The sequence below is a fragment of the Nanorana parkeri genome, unplaced genomic scaffold (genome assembly GCF_000935625.1).
Source record: "Nanorana parkeri isolate BGI_ZX_2015 unplaced genomic scaffold, ASM93562v1 scaffold953, whole genome shotgun sequence".
Classification (NCBI taxonomy): domain Eukaryota; kingdom Metazoa; phylum Chordata; class Amphibia; order Anura; family Dicroglossidae; genus Nanorana; species Nanorana parkeri.
The window spans coordinates 351,184-373,066 of record NW_017307221.1 but is presented as its reverse complement, the minus strand read 5'-3'; the positions used below and the strand labels follow the sequence as shown (position 1 = coordinate 373,066).

The window sequence follows — 21,883 nt, the reverse complement described above, 5'->3', positions numbered from 1 at the left end:
TCTGGGACAGAAGGTGGAGTGAAATAAAGTAAAAGAAAGATTTGGGCTATACATACACTTTAAATTCTACTGTTATCAGAGCTAGAACTTGGAAGTTGTGAAAAATGTTTACTTTTTATAGAAAATAAATCTTCCATTAATTAGGTATGTATACAGGTGAAACTCGAATAATTAGAATATCGTGCAAAGTTCATTTATTTCACTAATGCAACTTAAAAGGTAAAACTAATATATGAGATAGACTCATTACATGCAAAGCAAGATAATTCAAGCCGTGATTTGTCATAATTGTGATGATTATGGCTTACAGCTCATGAAAACCCCAAGAACCCCAAATCCACAACCTCAAAAAAGTAGATTATTACATGCAATCAATAAAACAAGGATTGTACATAGAACAATATCGGACCTCTGAAAAGTACAAGCATGCATATGTACTCAGTACTTGGTTTGGGCCCCTTTTGCAGCAATTACTGCAATTACTTTTGCACGATATTCTAATTATTCGAGTTTCACCTGTACATTGCACTATATAAAGACATACATTTTTTAATTTCCCATCTAAGAGTGCTTAAAGGGTTTCTAAACCCTCACGTTTTTTTGCATATATCTACTGCTAGCAAGCAGTAGATATATGCAAAAAGTAAAAAAAAAATGCTTTAAAAGCAGTTTAAACTTACTTGTGTCTTCGCCACGCGCTCCCATCCGGAAATCCGAAAATGCTCGGGCGGCTGCAAAGCATCTTGGACGAGGAGAGACACAAGGCAAGTCTATGAACAGCGTGCACCCACATTCAGACACTGTGGAACAGGAAGTGCCAGCAAGGACAAAGGAGTCAGCACTGGATCGGAGACCCGCAGCAGCGCTGGAGAGAAGGCTGAAAAGGACAGGAAAGAAGAGGAAGATTGGATTAAGAGACATCATTTAAGGTATGTGCTTTGATTAACATTGGGGGGAGGAAAAATAGTTTTTAACTTTAATGTCACTTTAAGTCTTCTGGGGTCCATAGCGAATATATCCAAGTTACATAGATCTCTGCAATTAAAGATTGCAACCCCTATATTTATTTGTAGCCAAATAGGAGAACAGTTAACACCTGTCAGCAAATTTAGTGGTGTTCTCCCTAGTACTACAGGTAAAAGTCATAGATCAATATTGCCTGCAACCCTTGGTTTGGATGGTAAGGAGGATTAAAAGGTAGGACATCACTTAATGATAGAAAAGCAAAGAAAAGGGAGAGATGACGAGCAGGAGAGAAAAGGGCACCTAACAACATGTAAAAACAGAAATTCATGGGAAGATACTGGTGGTTTTAAGCAGCTCGCTCTTTGCGCCAAAAACAAGTCACACACACACTCACATTAAAGCTTTCCCTACTGTACTCTTGACACCCAACTTACCTCTAAAACAGCCTCACGGAAATGTAACCCCTAACTTATTCTCTTACATTTAATCTGCATTACCCTTAGCCTAACCATTAGGCTAAGGTTCACACATAGTGCAGTGACCTGCATTGTACCACCCTGGATCAATGCAGGTCACAACAAGGTCAAACAAAACAATTGTTTTCTATGCATCCCATTCCCACCACAAGGCGGGCATGATGGGCAGTGTGCTGCGCTGAGATAAAGTGCAACCATGCTGCATTTTATCACTGTGCACTGGATGTCACCGCAGGTCATCGCACAGTGCACTGCACAGCTGTGCAGCTGTACAGGGACCTGAATGGAATGTACACATTCCACATAAAGTAAAAAAAAAAAAAAGTAAACAGTGACAGCAATGTGGGAGTAGTGATAGCTGCTGCAACGCAGTAGCTCATTGGTGTCCATTCATGTTTTACAGATGAAAGGTTGGTGCCCCGTAGGGTCAAAGCTAGCTGTCACCTAATGTCATGCAAGTTGACCAAATATCTAAAACCACAACTGGAGCAAGGAATGTTAAAAGACACATTGGATTTCTGAAGGGAGAGCCCATGTGGACCATCTGTATAGCCACCATTGTAAGGGCCCATTAATAATGATAGTTCAGTTTTCAGATGGCATAAAAACACAGCAGAACCTTTTTGACTGTGTGCACATATGTGGAAGTACATTGCACGGTGAAGCAGTGTAGGGGTTGAGTACAACTTCTTGCAAAAACAGCCATTTGGAATATACATAAACCAAAATATATCTAGGTAGATATACCCAAACTTGTAGCCCTTCAGCTGCAACAAAATAATCCAGGATTTTTCTTTGCTAAGTGATACAACCAGTGGCACAACTACAGATAATGGGTCCCCATAGCAACATTTTTATAGGGGCTCCATGCAACCTATAGTGTGTCAACTGAGACAAAACCGTGTTTGATCTTCTCATAATTTATGTCTAATAAATTAAGGACAAGTGACAGGAGAGTTGTCAGTTTAGTCAGTACGTTGCTATGGAACAATGCTGTGGATAGAAATTGCCAGGGAAGAGAAGGGCAGCAGTGCAGGCTATTCATATTTGACATTGACTGTCCACCTTACCACTCTGTCCTTAGTAGTTCACCAGTCGTTTTAAGCATTTCTGGCCTGGGAGTCTTGGTGTCATTTTTTCCTCTATATGTCTAATACAAACTTCTTCAAACTTGTTTTCAGAACTGGCTTTTTATGCAGAATTACAAACCTCCGCTGTTTTATCAGTTTTTTTAGCTGAAGAGAAACTATGCTGCCTGCAAACGGGGATCTGTGACTAGCAATGACCATCCGAAGGATTCCTCCTGTGCTTCTGATGTTTACTCTTCTTGACTGGAAACATAACAGGGGTTTGGGATCAGTGTCCATATCAACAGCAGCTTCTCCAACCCTTAAAAATACAGTACTGGATTTATGTTCTCTCTACATACAAACAAATGTTCTTCTTTTAATTTGCCTCAACAACCTCCCTAATGGGACCGTGCACATTCGTTTAGATTCAGTTGCCTATAAACTATCATTGGGCTTTCGATCAGATTGGACTGCCCATCTGAAATGGGCCTAAAGCTAGCACCTCAGTATAATGATGCCTTATCTGAGGCTATAAATGGCCATGTATTTAAATTGGCCTTGGCTATTACATTAATATATTAATGAAATGTTTAGTTTTTAACACATGTATAGTAAATATTAGATAACCGCAAATAAACATCCAGTAAACATTTCTATTATGCTTGTATGAGTTTCATTCGTTTTCAGAAACCTTTCACTGGCTACATATTGATTTTTGTTCCCAAGAAGCAATGTGAATCTTCAGCAAGTGTGAAGTAAATGGAAATGTATGTGCTTTTGTGGACAGTTCTACTTGTCTCCGCTGAATTCTGCTTATCTTAAGCCATCTTAATCTAATTAAGATTTGGAATAAAGCTGAACACATGGTTTCTAAGATAGCTAACTTGGGTGTTCCAAAAATCAATTTGGGGATAACTGTTGCTTTATGTCTATTTACGGCCCGGCTGGGTATCGCTCTGGCATAGAGAAATTCTCAGAGGATTTAGAAGATTTTGATGAGGTATAGAGAGCCTGTTTCATTCACGACTCTGGACATTTCATTGCAGCTGAACATTAAATTATAAAAACATTTGCACCAAAAGCAATTATCATATGTGTTGTGCCATGCAGAATATTAACAATATCAGATTAAATTTTTTTGGGTTGCGTTTACATGGCTTTTTAGATAAAAGTTAAACAATACTGTTTTAACTTTGTGAGTTCCAAGTGATTTGCTTTCTTATAGACTGATTAAAGTGCAAAGCAAACCAGCAGACCAGCGTATTAATTGCTTTGCATAATTGCGTAATTCTTCCATGCCATTGGAGCCAACGTCTTCCCAATCTCTGAGACTACATAGAACATATGGGCGAAAGACTCTGAATTTTATTAAATCTATATGTCATTTTGAATTGTAAATATCTGGCTTGCACATAACATGTGTGAGGGCTTATCTCCCTGAGCCAGAAGTGTCAGAAATTCTAGCTATGTACAGTATGTCTCAGAGGTATACATTATTCTGATAGGTACGGCACATTGCAACGTGCTGTCACTGCTGCAGCTAAATACATTTGTACTATGCTAGAATCGTTAGACTTGTGTCAGGGGTTGTGGTAAGCTGGATGCTTTCCTGACTGCAGAGAAATCTTTATTATTCTTATCTGGCTTTATTCGTGCATATTTCCAATATTATCCCAGTTAATTTGCGAGTCCCGTTTTACTGGAAAAAAAAGTTACACATTGTTTGAAATGAAGTTGCAATACATTTACAGCTTTTAAAGCTAAACTCCAGGCACATATTTAAAAAAAACACTAATAAATACAGTTATTAATTTATTAAAATAAACAAACATTGTCTGAATATAAAGGGCATATGTATTCTTACTTGAATCTAGGTAGTGTTATGTATTGCTTCTAGATCTGTGCAATTGTCCAACCTATAATTTTGTCTCAGTGCAGATATTCTGACTCCGACTGTTGTATTAGAGATTTAACCCTTGCTGAGACCTCTATGCCTGGCCTGTATAATCACGAGGACAATTCTTATCAGATAGCTGAACTCACCAAATACCTTTTCATCCACAAAGTTATTTATTGAATGCAGCAGGTTAGTTACAGCAGACAACAGGATGCAGTAGATGATATAAATTACAGTATTTGCATGTCAGAGATGGTAATGTTTCCAAGCATGCATGCAGATTAATATGTGGCCATGTTACAGTCAGCTATTTTGATGCCAGAAACGACAAGTCTCATGAAGAAGGGGAAATGCATAATAAATGGGAGGGAACACAGAAATGTGGTGCAATAACCAAAACACCCACAAGATGGCAGTATAAGAACCAGCTAATGACAATGAGAAAATGGCTTAAGGAAAATGAACTATATAAAATTCTCACTTCGCAGTAATATGAATATCAACTATGGCTATGCATTGTGTCATATTTTTATGACTGTGTAACAGCACAGCAGAAGCTTCTTGTGTTAAAGGCCCATCACTGTTGCTCTCTCCTTGTGCAATGTGGCTGGTCTTGTCTCCGCCCATTTTTAGTTTTCTGCAGACAGCCTGTAGTGGGTGGGCCTGCAAGGTCCCTCCCACAGCTCTGCTCTCTGCCCTGGCTATATAAAGTACAATAATGATATCAATAATAATTTTACAAGTCAATAACAGTGCTTGCCTAGGCATTTGGGGCACAGATGTTGTGGCTATTGAAGAATATTTTTAAATGAAAGTCTTTGTGTTAAGAGTTAAGCTTTAAAACAGCTAGTATAAATACCTGAATTTGCTAGTATAAATACCTCAATTTCAGTCTATTGTAATCTCCTGTTCAGCAGCAGCTAGACTAAGAAAGAAAGGTGCATTGTTTGGGACCAGTCAGGTGTCCTAGATGCAAATTTGTTGACAAGAAACACGCTGATAGGAGGAGAGATGACCTCAGTATTGTTGCTGCTTCACTTTTCAATGTAATCTTTTGGGGGTGAGGAGGTAACAAGCTATGTTACCTAACTGATTACTAAGCTCTTTTGCAGAGTGAAATGTGTCAGAGGTAGGAGCCTGAGCAAGTGGTGCATTGACTCTTAATAAAGTTTTATACAGCATCATCATCTGGTGCGTGGCCTGCAGGTTTCGTCATGCAAAGTTTGGGAGCCGAATCAGGTTGAGCGATAACTATGGGGACCTGGGGGCAGTGTGTAATATACATTCATCAAGCTGGTTGTGCTGTGTGGTAGGACTGTGTAATCCTCAGAACACTTGTCTTTTAGCCGATAAAATAGCTCCAAGATATGTAATTTTCTGGTGTCTTTAATTGTTTGTCTGGAGTTTAGCTTAAATACAGTATATATACATAAATAATAACATTCCAAGTTGTATTGACTTTATATTTACATCGAGAAGTGAAGGTGTTTCAGGCAAACAGACCAAAACTTAAAAAGCAATTCTTAGGAAACCTAGAAAAGCCCAGGTCACAGATAAATTATTTATATATGAGAGTGTCAGCTGGAGGAATGGTTCCAATTACTCACAGCAGGCCAACTAGATCACACTTTCATTCTCCCAAAGTGTGGGAAGGAGAAGCCTAGTGGCTCTATGTAGTGGCAACTTTCTTCCATAGGACATGTTTAATAGTTAGGCAGCTACTACAGCCAGGGCAGCTGTACTGACTTTTTTTCAGATGCAGAGAATTTCAAGACACGACTCCGCTGATCTTGTATTTACCGATGACCTGTCCTTTTCAAACAACTGTCGGTTCAAGGACGGTGTCATCACTTGAAGGTAATGAAGTTGAAAGGGCCACCAATATATAAAAAAACAGTAGCGTAGGTCCCTTGTCAATTTTGTACAGGGAGATGTTTTTTTCATATAGAGGTCAAATGCATCTCGTATAAAGCAACATTTATGCATTATATGCAGTTGACAACCATGTCAGGTTATAGTCTCAGAGGAAATCTTTAGTGTTTCCCGTGGGTTGTGCTAATATATTATCTGAGGATAGTGTCACATTGAGATATCCTATTCTTAGTAACAGCAATAATGGATTTCGGTTGAACCCATCACTTCTTTTGCTTATTGGAGCAGTTTCATTTGAGGAATCTCTTTTAGTTAAATGTGGACATGCCGTTTAAAGCTAACTGGCCACTTTCACAATATAGCATGACTATATAGGTCATATAAGCATTCAGAAAAGTGTGAACAGCTTATTAACATGCATAGTGGAAGCTCATTTTGCTTCAAGGAACCTTGTTCATCTCTAAGGAAATTTTCAGGCATACATTACAGGATTTCTTATGGCTTAGAATGGTCATATCACATGCAGTTTGGATCAATAGATTTTATCTAATTTTATACACAAGGTAAAAGGAAGAATATCTGCTTACTGGTATTTTTTTATGGATCATGTATGTACAGCATTTAATTTTTCTAATCTATGGAAGATTTTTCTGTTACTTGCAAGTTCCACTTCACCTTAATCCTTTTAATTCTCTTGCAAGCTCACTTTAATATACAATTCTTTTACCTTGTCTTCTGTAATGAAAGTGTGCACGCTCATCTTTTTCATTGCCATCTGTGTTCCCTTTAGGGGAGATTTCTCCTTACTTCCTTTGAAGACGGAAAGTGATGGAAAATCTCTCCAACAGAGACACAAACAAAAACACATTTTTAGTAGATTGAGTAGGGGTAGAACTTTTGATAATGGTTTCCTGGAACTCTGTTGTATGTATGCGGTGTATATATATACATCATATTGCCAAAAGTATTGGGACACCCCTGCAAATCATTGGATTCAGGTGTTCCAATCACCTCCATGGCCACAGGTGTGTAAAATCAAACACCTAGGCATGCTCTCAGGAGCTCAGTGAATTCAAGCGTGGTACCTTGATAGTTTGCCACCTGTGCAATAAGTCCATCTGTGAAATTTCCTTGCTACTAAATTTTCCACGGTCAACTGTTAATGGTATTATAACTAAGTGGAAGCAATAGGAACAACAGCAACTCAGCCACGAAGTGGTAGGACACGTAAAATAACAGAGCTGGGTCAGCGCATACTGAAGCGCACAGTGGGCAGAAGTCCCCAACTGTCTGCAGAGTCAATAGCTGCAGACCTTCAAACTTCGTGTGGCCTTCAGATTGGCAGAACAACAGTGCGTAGAGAGCTTCATGGAATGGGTTTCCATGGTCGAGCAGCTGCATTCAAGCCTTACATCACCAAGTGCAATGCAAAGCGTCGGATGCAGTCAGGTAAAGTGCGCCGCCACTGGACTCTAGAGAAGTAGAGACGTGTTCTCTGAAGTGACGAACCACACTTCTCTGTCTGGCAATCCGATGGACGAGTCTAGGTTTGGGGTTGGGCTTGGCCCCTTAGTTCCAGGGAAGGGAACTCTTAGGGCATCACCAACCCAAGACATTTTGGACAATTTCATACTCCCAACTTTGTCAGACATTGTTCTATTGACTAAGTGTATACATCACTGAAAAAGCCTATGTAATCGATTCAGCATTAGCCTGATACTGTTTACAGTGACCTTGTTTCACCTTGATAACCCTCCCTCTAAAACCAATATTGAATTATTATGACAGTTTTTTATTAATCTCATACATAAATGTTTATTGAAAGTTTACAAACTAAAATAGTCTTAGGCTCATCTACTGCAATGTGCGTTTTGGTTCACTTTGCCACATGTCTTGCATTATAGCGCAGTCCATTATTTTCAATGGGCCATCCTACATGTGACTAACAGGCAAAAAAGCTCATGCAGCATAGTTACATAGTTACATAGTATTTGAGGTTGAATAAAGACATAAGTCCATCAAGTCCAACCTATTGTGTGTATGCATTTATGTTTGAGCAGGTGTGTGCGTGTGTATTAGTCCATGTGGGATTTTGCTCTTAAGAGTACCTGTACCTCTGTATGTTATGGTCTCCAGGGAACTCGTCCAAGAGTTTCTTGAATGATTCCACACTCTTAGCTGAGATCACTTCCTGCGGCAGCGAGTTCCAGACCTTAACCGCTCTGAGTGTGAAGAACCCCTTGTGTTGAAATTTTTTTCCCACCAATTTTTGGTTGTGCCCTCTGGTCTTTGTTTTGGTGCTAACCGTAAACAGTTTGTTAATAATGTTGCTGTCGCCCTTGAATAGTTTATACAGGATTTTGAACGCATTTCTTGCTTGCCACATTTGGGGATTTATTAAAATATGATGGCTCCACAGCGCTGCACTCACTTTTCGCACGCAAAAGCGCATGAAGCAGGTGTAAATGGAGCTTAAATGATTCACACACGTGTCACCTGTTCTTCAGTAAACATAATACAAACTGTAAGTTCTGGCGTTTCAATGCACAACATACCACGAGTGCTGATTAGTGCAGGTTGTGAATACATATTTGATTGCATTCTTTGTTATGCTTGTAAGCAATTAATCAGAATGCATCTAGTTTGAGTCTTGGCTATTACAGTGGCCATTCTATCACCACAAATTTGTCATAGAAATGTGAGATTGTAACAAGATAGCCAATACATTTCCAGCACTGCATTGATGTAAGTTTTTCCTTTAACTTGTGGCCTGATTAGCTCATCTTTACGCATTGGGTTATTATAAAGAATGATAGCAGAAAACATTTTTATTCTTCGCCTAACCAACGTTTAACTGTGTATCTGCAGTGCTGGATTTCTGGATACAGCTCCCTTTATTGTACCCCACTTCATTGAAACCCTTCTTTCAATCCCCATTTGGTGCTCCCCTTACTGTGGTCTTCTCTTATTTACTGCCCCAAAATGTAAATTGCCATTGTGCAAAGTGAGCCAACTAGATGCTGGAACAAGTAGATTCTCCACAGCAGTGGGGAACACTGCAAAGTGACACCCATGTGTGCGTTCATGTAATCAACAGCAAATGTGGTCTTTGTTCCACTGTTCGGATGAATTACATTTTTATTTGCTAGACCTTGAAGTAAATGTCTTGCCCACAAGGTTTATTAAACATCACACAGCCTTTGCTATACCTGACAAAATTATGATTAACTTTCCCAATCAATAGTGAATTGCAGAACTATATGTCTGACTTAGGAAGGTGTGTGTTTGGACCTCTGCATAGAGTACATTGCTTCCACACAGAGAGCAAGGGCCCTCTTCTACAGCATTCTGGCAGGGGGACAGGTTTTTGTAAACAGGCCGTGTCTGCTTTCTAAAGAAACCAAACTGGAAGAATTTGAACATGTTTGTGTTTTGATGAACTTGGAATTGTATTAGCCCATTTAAAATGAAAGTTTAGTTGGTCTTTAAACCCTCACTGGAAAAACTGCAGCAAGAATCTGTCTTGTTATTATGGCCAGCAGATATTTTTCCCCTCATCTCAGGGTCTCTCAGGTTGCTGTGTTTGCTGATTTCCTGCACATGCTTTGATGTGCTCTTGTATTATTTAAAACATTTAAGTAATTTATAAAAGACAAAATAATGAATATTGATGGCAATTTAGTTTTGCCCTGTAAACTATGGCCCTAAGAACACTCCGTGACATGCAGTTAAATTATCTCGAAGGCTCCCCAGAGGGGTGAATTCTGGATCACCCTACAGTGACCTTCATTTACCAGTACTCTTACCCATACTTGCAACACTAGCACTTTTATCACTGGCAGCTTTATTTTGTGTACTAGGTCAGATTCTGTTTTATTTGTTGGAAAGCTTTTGATCAACTTCAACTGTGCTAACTCTTTGCCAATTGATGGCTTTTGGTGGTCACCGTCAAAAGGGATACATTGTAAGTAAACAGACCATAAACAATACCTTGCATGTTCATATTTCCCACTTTACCAGAATGTATCAGCAGAATCAATATACTTTTAGGTTTAATATAGAAAATATTGTATTATAAATAAGTAATTGGTAGAGATTATGCCAACATTGGTGCTTAGGTAAATCATGATGCTAATGGTTATGTTCTATAAAATTCAACAGGTTTATTTCATTAGCATGCAAACTGCAAAGTGTAGTAATCAAATCAAGCAATTGGAACTCACCTGGTATTAGTCTAACTTAAAATTTAAGTTTTCAGCAGAATTTTGAAGACTGCTAAGAGTTGTGTGTTGAGTAAAAATATTAAATGAAGGCCACTGAGATCTCCCAAAAGGGTTTACACTTAAAGTGTTACTAAATCCTCATTAACAAATTGTATATGCAGCACCATACCTCATATCCTTCAACTGTTAGTGTCTCCTTTGTCTCTGTGTTTGTAGCACAGTAATTAAACAAAATCTATGCCCCTGGTATAGCCGCCTATAGGGTGACTCCACTGAAATGCAGGGTCTCCCTGTAGCCACCCTGACGTGTGTGCTCCCGGGCTGACTGTGATGGTTTGGGAGGGGGGACCACTATTAGAGAGAGCATGAATGTGCAGTAGAGCTTAACATGAGGACGTAGGAGGCCCACATGGGCAATATAGGTTGGGTGCGAACTATCATGGGACATTTTGTCCCAGTTCAGGAGGTCATCTGATGCTAGTAGCCAGGCACGCATATGCGGAAACGAAGAAAAGGGGAGGCTGGGCACAAGGAATTGTGGAATTTAAATTCCCGAAGCAGATCACCTGAAGCTACAGTGAACGCTCCCCAATCCGAAGGTCAAGGAAGTGGCACTCTGCAATTTGAAGCTGGTGGCATTGAGGAGTACAAAGTGTATGGGGTTCATTCAGGCAGATGCTGTTCACACAGTACTAGTCCTCCCAGATGGAGCTGATGTCTATAGGAAATTCCTATAATTGGACACACATCTTCTGTAAATAATGTACTGGGAAATGTTTCCCTGGTTGGTAAAAATGCAGTCAATGAAAAAACCTGGAGCATTTAATACTAATTTAAAGTGTCAGCTGCGGAAAAGGAAAACATATTTGTCTTTTTAGCACCTGGTTTCTGTTTCAGAGATAACTGGATTATTTACATTGTAGCACTGAAATTTTTTTGCCGTCACAAACATAAAATGTCTAATATAAAATACACCCCACACCTGACTTTTTCTCCAACTTGGTACGTTATTAATGTGAGCTAATTGAGACTCTGGTAATGATATTAAAGCTGCTTGGGAACACTTGCAATTAGCAATGCAGCAGTACTCGAGTTGTAAAAATCACCATGACAAGTGTTATCACACAGCTGTTTCTCTCCTTCTCAGCCTGTGTATCCAACTCCCACATAGTGCATTATATAAGCGAGATCAGAAAGTAAGCATGTGGGAGTAGTGCATAAATTAACAGCGGAATTGTGCTAATCCAAAATGCTCAGTCCTCTCTATGCTCATAAACAATGATCCTTGCTATCCTCTGCTGATTATAAGGATTGCAAGGACTGAACATATTAAATTAGCACATGCATGCTGTCAGCCTTCCAATGTGGGGTGAGAATTAGCACAACTCTGCTGTCATCCTTGCATTGTCGATGGTTGACCTGGAGTGGATTTTTCAAAACAAAACTGGAACTTTAATGATAATGAAATTATTCATTTATATTCTGGGTAGCTCCAAGATGCATCACTTTCAGTGATAGATAACAATACCTTAGGCTCCGTGGGACTATGTCCACCATGCATTTACATAGGTGAATGCAGCTGTGTGTGAGCTACCTGTCTACTTAAATCTGTTAGTCAAATCTGTTAATTTCAAATAAAAAAAATGCAGCTTTTCTAAAAATGTTGTAGCTTTTGACTAAAGAATTAAAAATGAATTGAAGCCCTTTACTATATAAGGGCTGCATGGTAGTTTTTGGTCCTGAGTACAATTTTCATCAAGGATAGTATCTACAAGGGAGATGTATGTTCTTCCTGTGTTTACATGGGTTAACTTTGAGTGATTCAGTGCCTAATTGTTGTCTGGCTAAATTGTCCCTAGTGTGTATTTCCTGTGCAGTAAAAAGAAAATTGCTTGGCAATCTACTTTCCCATCTGTATCTTGCCAAGAAAACCAAATGGAGGGTCGCAGTAGGACAATTACCCAAACAGTCACCATGAGTTGATATTAACTTGATGGCAGTAGACAGACTGCACATGAAACACGAAAAAACAATTCTAAAGAGATTTATTGAGTGAGGCATGTCTGTGTACACTTTGCATCAGATAGACAGGGAACAGCATAGGACACACTCAGGCTTAGTCAAAGAAGAAGTGCTCATATATTATATAAAGAAACTCATAAAAAAACATTTTAGTCTGGAGTTAGATCAGTTAAAAGACAGGTTCTGATTTGGTTATCTGCAGTTTGTGTATCTTCACTGCTATTTGCATAACATAAATAAGCCTTATTGTTTGTTGGGGTACATACAATATTTACCTGACAGACGTTTTAACCTAATTTCACTCCATCCATAATAAAAAAAACAAAGGTTTTAGCTGGATTTGAGTTATAACTGTGTACAACAGGGCCCTTTATTGCTCCAAACTCTCTACAATTCCTGTCCTAAAGGCAATCCCAAGACTAAGGCCTTTCACATTCTCAAACAGTTATTATTACTGCAGAATATTACATATATAGAGAAGCATACCTTTTTTAAAATATTTCATGTGTGTTAATTCTATTCACAAGTATTTGCCAAATTCACTTGAATATTCATGTGGCCAGACATTACTGTGTGCTGTTGGGGCCCATAGCATTTGTACTGTCTGCAATTTATGTAGTTATGTGTTTTCTGCTTCACTTTGTTTCCCAATCCTTAATTTATATTTAATGTTGGGCAAATACACATCTTAAAACTTTTAAATGTAGCAAAGCATGTCCTTGTGGTGCTTTATCCTATTTCAATTTTTTTGTGGGCAAAAGTAATTAAACGTTATATTTTAAGTATTATATTTGAAATAAATAAAATTCTAGCATCAAATCTTTAAAAATCAGCTTATCAGCTAGTGGGGCTAAAGATGGAAAAGTCTAAGAGGTCCCTGACCTTCTACTGTAGAGCTTGTAAACATTAACCTCTGGATTGAATCATTCGATACAAAATGCTCTTTAGTGCAAGGTGTAGTGTTAATCAATGACTCTGCATGACTGCACACTTTTTACAGCACATTAATTGATAACATTTCTTAGAAAAGGGGGTGCTTCCAGGCAGGGGTATTCACCTGCACAGACATATGTTTTATGTATAATACATATAATATAGTAACAAACATGCAAGCATGTTGGTCTCATTTTGCAGCAGAATTAAATTCTGCTTTTCTATGTTTTATTACATATATTTTAAAGTAGACCAACTTATTTCTACCCTGTTAGTGTTTTTTCAGAATTGCATTAAGTGGATATGTAACCACTGGAAAAATTCAAACTGCATTAAAAAATTATGAGTGAATCTTGAATTGAAGCGTCACACTGCAACCATAGAAACAGCTGATGATGATTGCTGTGCTAACCCACGAACACCCAGCCACAGTTACTACTGTATCCACATACACTGTTTAATTTTCTTAAGCCCTGATGAAGGGGCGGAGCTGTAGCCACCGAAATGTGTTGATTTTTTTTCATTGGAATAAACCTGTATTTGGACATGAATATCATGGTCTGGTGCTTTATTCTAGATTCACCCATCCTTATCACAACTCAAGATGGTTGTGGAAATCCTTTTGTGTGTAGAAGCTGCTAGCCTAGTATTCATAAACCCTATATTAACTCCACCCCATACTATAGAATGATAATAATATTAATATAAAAGAAATATAAAACAATTCAGGGTTCCAGAATCATCCATCCACTTTCCCCAGCATTAAAACATGTCTGTAAATAATAATGCATCCCTGAGAGATAGCTCTACATTACAGTATACTTCTACTTTCGCAGCCAAATTGGGATAACACCAATTTGATATTTGTTGCATGTTCCCATTTGCATAGCATAAGCTAAAAAAATGTTTAAAAAAGCTTCTTGCAGTTTATATTTCTTTTACCTGGGTTAGGATTTCTTGGCCTCTTAGGGGTGAAAATATTTACTTGCTTTTTTGTAATGTTAGGAAGGGTTTTGAGGGATAAGGGGTTAAAGGATTACAACCGTGGCTTGTTCATTCAAATGTTAATGAAGTTATAGAGAGAAACACAATCCTCAAATTTCAGTCCTAAGTCTTTCTATAGACAGATCACTGTGAAGGTGCTCAGAAAAACCTGGAATCAGCCATGTTGCCTGCAGCAAAACATATGAATGGTTAGACATATTTTTTGGTATGTTGTGTGAATAAGAACACATAACAAACATATAGTGAGGTTTTCTCAATTTTGACTGCAAACATTGAAATACACTTTAAGCTTATAAGGCTCAATCGGGCCTAGCAGGTAATTCTTCAACTTCTAACAAAAATGCTTTTACTAACACTACTCTGTTTAATTAATATGTGATCTATTATTTTCAAAATATTTGAATGAAATGCAGCTATTGAAATTTGCATAAAAATATTTATTCCTTAAAGGAGAACTATGGAGTCAGGGCTTTTTCCCATAGTTCTCCTAAGGGTAACAGGAGGACACAAACTAGCGTCCTCCCATCACCCAAAGCTCAGTATACAATGAGCTACAGCTCACGGTATACTGAGACGCTGCAGCTGGGACGCATCCCGACATTACTGTCGAGATCCACCTAGCATGCGTGATTGACAGCTGGCTCTGCCTATCTAGAGGCAGAGCCAGCTGTACCCTCCCCTCCCCCATCTGTTCCGCCAGTCAGCACTAAAGGATCGGACAGGGGAGGGGAGGGATCCCTGCAGGGAGCCGTGAGTGACAGTCACGGCTCTCTGCAGGGATAGATCGAGACGTTAGCGAGCGACGCTATGTGTTCGCTCACTTCCCGATCTATTGAGCCGGCCTGTGACAGTTTCAACACTAGAACTATGAGGCTGAGTGATTTTCACTCGCCTCATAGTTCTCCTTTAAAACACATCTGTGTTTTGCTAAAGCAAGGCTAAGTAATGGGTTATTCTGAAGTAAAGATGAGTATGTGCTTTTGGGGAGGTAGGCCGCACCTAGAACAAATTGCTTTGCCCTGTATAAACAAAGCAATAAACATGTGTGCTTTAATTTAATCTTTTCTAAGAGAATCATTGGGGCACCATTGCTTACCTTTTTATAAAAATGCTTGTTGCCTGGCAGTTATAGAAAAGTCCTTATGTGCATACTTGTGCTGGGTTAGTAACTCAAATTACTGAAGTCAGTGGCTCAGCATGACAGCCAAGCATCTAACATTTGTAGGATGAAAAATCGGAATTTGTAGCCTTTATGTTTCTGTTGGTCCGTGGCCTATACAGCACATATATTTACTGAATACGTAACTTGAAGTTGACATTTTGTTAGCAGTCAGCTTTTAACCAATACCCTTTTAACATGCTGCAAACCAGACATATCTCAACACATAATTACTCTTGACTGAGTCGTAGTTATGATTAAAAATCCTCACCATATTCTATGAGCATAAATAGAAAGTAGAAAATAGAAAGTAGAAAGAGGGCACGTAAAATGTGTTTTGTTGCATTATATATTAAGACAGCAGATGGCTCTCTTGAGTTTTCTTTGAAATATAGAGGATGTGTTAGCACTGTAAACCTTTATTACAAATGCAAACCTGAAAAATACTCCTTTGTTTAATTATAAACCCATCGTGTCTCGGTAGAAGGGTTGTGTTGAAGTCATAGCTGGGTTTTAAGCTCAGAACTGAAAAAGCTTTTCTAAATAATAGTTGGCTTTAATATATACATTAATTTAAAGATACTTCCTGTAGTAACATATTACCCTTTATTGTAAGGTTGCCATATTCACATTATTCTACTTCACTGCAACAATGAGTATTGGTGGGATGGGAAAAGACAGTGAGCTGTCCATGGTGCTTATCTAGACTTCTATACTGTAGCTTGGTAAGACATTAGGCACTGCAGTTGGACACAATAACTGGGCACAATGGCTTTGTCAGAGAAACTACATCTAACAAATATTATTGCGTGTTATTGTTGTGGGTTTTATATGCCTCTTATGTGTATTTATATTTACTGTTTTCATTGTGAGCTCAGTTGTGTGCTTTGGGCTCTGTTGTTAGTGTATTCAATCAAATTTATCATGTTGAAAATTTACATAGCAATTAGATCATTGGTAGTTGTTTGTTAGCACAACACTGACCTGTTGCAATTGCCTAGTTATTGTGTTTTTTATTGTGTTCTTTTTTGCTTGAATGATACCAGTTCATTATTGCATATTACAAAGTAAGAGCGTTACTGCTGGAACAGATGTGGACCCTGCCAGTAGTATGGGGAGATGAGAGTATAGCCAAGATAAAACAGTTTAATATGATTCATTTACTGACTAATTTATTAAAGAAGTCATTTGGCTGAGCTTTATTGTATATTTTGTCATTATGTGTTGATACTTGGTTGTTATTTAGTGGGTTTTCACAAATGCTGTTTACGATATCATTAAAACGACCCATCCAATAATGAGTTTATTAAGCGAGGTTAAATTAACTGTGTAAAGCACTATGCCTCATACCACTCAACAGATACTGAATGAATCACTATGCATTCCCTGTTTATTTTCAAATCAGAGGCGTATTCAACAAGGACAGGAGCGATGTTTAAGAGACTATTGGAAAACATGATATTAATGTTACTGATCTGACTTTAGTAAAATTACTGCTGTTTTGGGTTAATGCAGTTTAAACAGTAGCATTGCTCATTGCACTATTAGGAAGAGTGGGGTGTCACATTTGGTGGATGATGGGCAAAGAACATGCAATATTAAACATTATAAATCAATAAATACTAGTAGAATTTGGTATAGGTAATATCCAGCATCCTGGAAATGTGTCACTTATGTGTGAAATTGTTCCAAAAACAGCATTACACTAATAATCACTATGCATATGTATTTTATTGTAGTATAGTAAGAAAGAGAAATATTAAAGGTTAAGAAATAACACCACTACTGGAGCTCAGCTTCTTTAGCAATTGTTCAGGGAAAGGTGCATGCTACAAAATATATTTTGCTCTTCTGTAAAATTATTTAGATGATGATGATGATCTCTGGGCATATGAATATAATTTTTAAAAAATGAGTTGAAGGGAAGATTCTCACCACTACTAGCACTCATTATTGTTTAGAACAAGGTGCATTGAATGATTCTTTATTACTGAAAGACAAGATACACCAGTGTATAATCAAAAACATATATAGAGGTGATCAGAGATATTATTAAATACACAGTGATATCATGATATAGCTTATATTAAGGCACCTGAAACCTGTAGCTCTTCACTGGTATGCATGAGATTGCACCAGATCAATTTACAGATTTGAATATTTTGTGTTTTCTGATTGCATAACAAATTTAACGTGGTCACTCTTTAAATTTGGAAAGCTTGTGTCTACCGGGGAGAACACAAAGGTCACAAAGCATGCATTCAGCTATAAGTCTTCATCATACTGTTTAGAATTTGTATGCATCTAGGAAGGCTTTTCATCCACAGACCTCTCTGCCTCCTTTTCTGCAGCCGCTCTGTGTCATTCACACATTTATCACAGTGGAACATGTAAATAGGACAAACTAGGGAGGGCAGTCAGGCATCTGAAATTGCACACAGATTGATGAGGAGCTCTTAGGACTGAAACTATTGGTGTGGGTAATTTTTCACATTTATGGCACTCTTATCAAAACCCTGTGTTCCCCCTGCGTGTGATGGTGTAAGACAGAGGTGTCTGGGGATGACACTCCTGTGTATTTGATCTGCTAAACTTGCTGGCTTTTCTCCTGCTGTTGCTGTCAGAAGCTTCACATCCTGTCATTCTCCATTCAAAGCGACCATCTCTTGTCTGACATTCGTATATCGCTAGTGGGATCATCACACAGTGAATGCCTAATGCTGTGCTTCTGATGCCTGTGCACTTAATTCCTGGTGTTTCCTCGTGCATATATCTTTCACCTTCCTCCATTGTCACTACAGAAATTCAATATATTTTAAGCACCAGGAGGGATGTTTATGGAACTTAACAGTAAGGAGAGGTAGTTTTGTGCCTGCTTTCAGCAATTCCGGACACTTGTTTCCAAAGGAACAAAAAAAAGAATGGCAATACAAGAGACAGTTTGGCTTCTGCTGGAATAAGCTCTCACCGTTCTCTGCAAGCAGTAAAAGCAATACAGGCAGAAGATTGCTGTTAAGCATGCTTAATTTCTAGTGAGAAAAGCATTACAATCAAGAACACCAACTGAGCAAGAGGCTTGGATCTGTTATAAACTAGCAATTTCTCAAGAAAATTGCACAAAGCTGTTTTTTTTTTGTAAGAAAGGGGAGGAGAGAAGAGGAGGGGGATGATTTGATTAGAGAATGTGCAGGAAAGAAGATTGCCTCCTGATGCTGTTTCACATGCAGTGCTTCTTGGTGCTTGAAATCACATAGGATCAAGAAGCATGGACTTGCAGAGATGCAAGAGAGCATCAGTTCAAGGCTACTGAATCGGATGTTTCAGCTTTTGTTTACCTGCTGCCTGTGACCATGCGAATGCCAGAGAAAAGCCAGCCTCCCCATTCTTTTCCTCCTCCTACCCCTTCCTCCTCTGTTTAACCATCTTCTTCACCCTGATTTTTTCAGCTCACTCGCAAAAGAGAAGCAGTCATTGTCTGGTGTGTGGATGGCACTGAGGAGCCAAGCTAAGTCCCCCTCTCTGAGTTTAGCCCTGCCACCAAGCATAGATGCCAGTTTCTTCAGTGGAAGAGGTGAGAGAAAGCTGCTAAAGAAGTTCTGCTTGGAACATACCAACACTTTAGCTTTGTTTCTTTCTTCTACCTATATGTATGTATAAATAGATATATACTTACATATACTGCATGGTATCTCACATGTATACAGCTCCTGATAAAGGAGCGATCTGTTAGTTGTCACAGTCCATTTTTCTTATCATCCACTTCTCTACTGGTTCTCTGAAGTGATCCGGCACAGGGAGGAGAGGGATGCTCGGCTCTCTCCAGAGGGGCTGAGCCCCTTGGCTTGCTTCTCTGTGTCCTCCACAGACTGTGTTTATCTGGGTTCTCTCAAGCCTGGTGGGGTGTCCCACCAAACTTTCTGCCAGCCCCTCCCTCTCTGAGGTTCCTAACCCGTTAAGGGTGTGCGGGAGGTGGCATGGCAGCAGCTATCGCAAGTGGACTGATCCGTCAAAAGCGCCAGGCAAGGGAGCAACACTTGGACCGACCTTCGGCCAGCAAGAGGCGCAGCAGTCCCAGCAAAAACCGAGGCCTGTGTAATGGCAATCTGGTGGATATCTTCTCCAAAGTGCGAATCTTTGGCCTCAGGAAACGAAGGCTCCGGAGGCAAGGTCGGTTGGTCTGTGTCTGTGGGATGTATTTATAATTACCTCTACATTTTTTTTCCCCCTGTGTCTATGTGCCCGATGGAAGTTTCTGTCCACCATTCTCTTCGTCTTTCTGTGTTTTGTTGTTTGGTTGTGTTGATGCCGTTCTGCCTTATTTTTCTTTTGACTGAACTGATAAGTTGCATGTAATCGGTGTTCAAGCAGTGGGAATTCTCATGTCTTATACAGAGCTCATATTAAGGAGAGGAATTGTACTGCAGGCGCCTCCAGCAACAGGGTTAATGCAAGTGCTATTAATGCTCTTTGATGTATATGTTAACTTCCAATTTCAGCATTTACTCACACAACGTATATTTAAATGAAATAGAAGAGAAGATAACAGTGAATGTTTGAATAAATCAGATAATGGGTATTAATATATGTGCTCTAAATCCTTAGGACCATAGTATTGCAACCCTTTGCAGCAATATCTCCCTTCTTTGCATAAAAAAAAGAATGGTGACATATTTGTTTGATAGACTGCCCGCCAGTCTATTGTAAGATCTACTTCATATTCCACATACAAAAAAAAAATGCACCAAGGAGGGATGGTAAACATTATATGCTATTTTAGATTTTGAACATTATATCAGATAGCGTTGAAACGTCTTTTTTTTTTTCATGTAGATAATTCACGATGGCCTTTATTGCAGCTAAACTAATTACATACAATTTGTATGGGCGCTTAGATAGAAATGTTTTAGTTTTTAGCAAATTAATTCTTAGACGTACCCTGAGATCATCTTCCTGGACTAGGAAACTCAGAATAGCACTCTTCAAGTTTAAGTTACATTCATAAACATATCTGAGCAAGTAGTTTTAATTTTTGCAAGGACACAATGAAGGGCTTAAAAACATTCATTAAACATTCTGCTAATGACTGTACACTCTTTAGAAGTATTTGAAATAAGCAGATTATTACAGTGGGATTGCTTATTAACAGTTTCTGGTTTAGGGGTACATTATAAAATCGAAATGCTATTCTATAAATTGAAGATTTGTTTGTGTCTCCGCCATGCACTTACTTTATATTTACGTTCTCAAAATTGCAATAGTAGTAACAGATCTGTAGTATTTGCATGTAAGGCGAGACTGAACAGTCAGTACATTCATTACATAATCGCATAACCTTTGGTGGCAACACTCCAACAGCACAGGTTGCTAATTATGTATTCATTCCATGTTAGCAATGGTACACAGTTCTAAAGCACTCATAAAATGACTATTAGCTATTACTGTTGCAAACTACTAAGTACTGAGCCTGGTGGATTGAGTAGCACATATGTTTTGGCAGTGTTATACTATACCTTGGAATAAGGATCATTCTTCATGTGGGGAATCTTATACTAATAGTACGACCCTGGGAAATAGGATGGATTTATATATTTTGTAGGTAGCTAGGGAGCTAATCTATATTCATCATGGTTATTAATATATTATGCATCCAATGTGAACACAACTAGATCTGCTTTGGGCCGGATGACAACTGAGTTCCATTATGAAACATCAGAGACTGAAAAATAAGTATTTGTTTCTATAATCCTTTTGCTAGACATATATACATATTATATTTGTAATTATGCTTATGTATATGTTTAAATATTCAACAATATCACATAGAACACGAGTCCTTAGATTTTATATGTAACCTATAAAACAGTTCAGTACAAGCAGAACATCCAACTGAATGTAACCACTTAAAAGCCATATTAGTGAATATAAATTGTGTTAGTGAGCAGAGAACATTCAACAGACTTAAAGTAAAAAAAAAGCCAATGTTAATCTTGGACCACTGTACTGTTCAGCTTTAAAGGACAAATGCTTTACTTGTGTTGCTATGTAGATTATTCTTAAACATATGTGTCTTCTTCATGTATACAAAACTATTGTTTTATCATTTAATTTTTGAATAGTAAACATTCCTTTTGGTGCATCCTATTAAAGTTTGATGAGCAAAAATTTTGATTTAAAAATTTCGATAAAAAAATAAATTAAAAAATAAAATAAAAATAAATAATAAATAAATTAAAAAAACACACAAAATATATATATATATA

At 38.3% G+C, this 21,883-nt stretch overlaps 1 protein-coding gene across 3 annotated transcripts in view; it reads left to right on the top strand.

Moving 5' to 3' along the window:
- The window catches only part of FGF14 (fibroblast growth factor 14), a 481,187-nt gene that overhangs the window by 268,843 nt on the left and 190,461 nt on the right, over nt 1–21,883 (top strand). Inside the window, exon 1 of one of the 3 annotated variants that reach the window (XM_018566499.1) lies at nt 18,775–19,790. The exons of the other annotated variants lie outside the window; for them this stretch is intronic. Coding sequence (XP_018422001.1) covers nt 19,598–19,790 — 193 coding nt within the window. The 5' untranslated portion in view covers nt 18,775–19,597. Of the gene's footprint in view, nt 1–18,774; nt 19,791–21,883 lie in introns of those variants that run through there. 3 annotated transcript variants of the gene reach the window in all.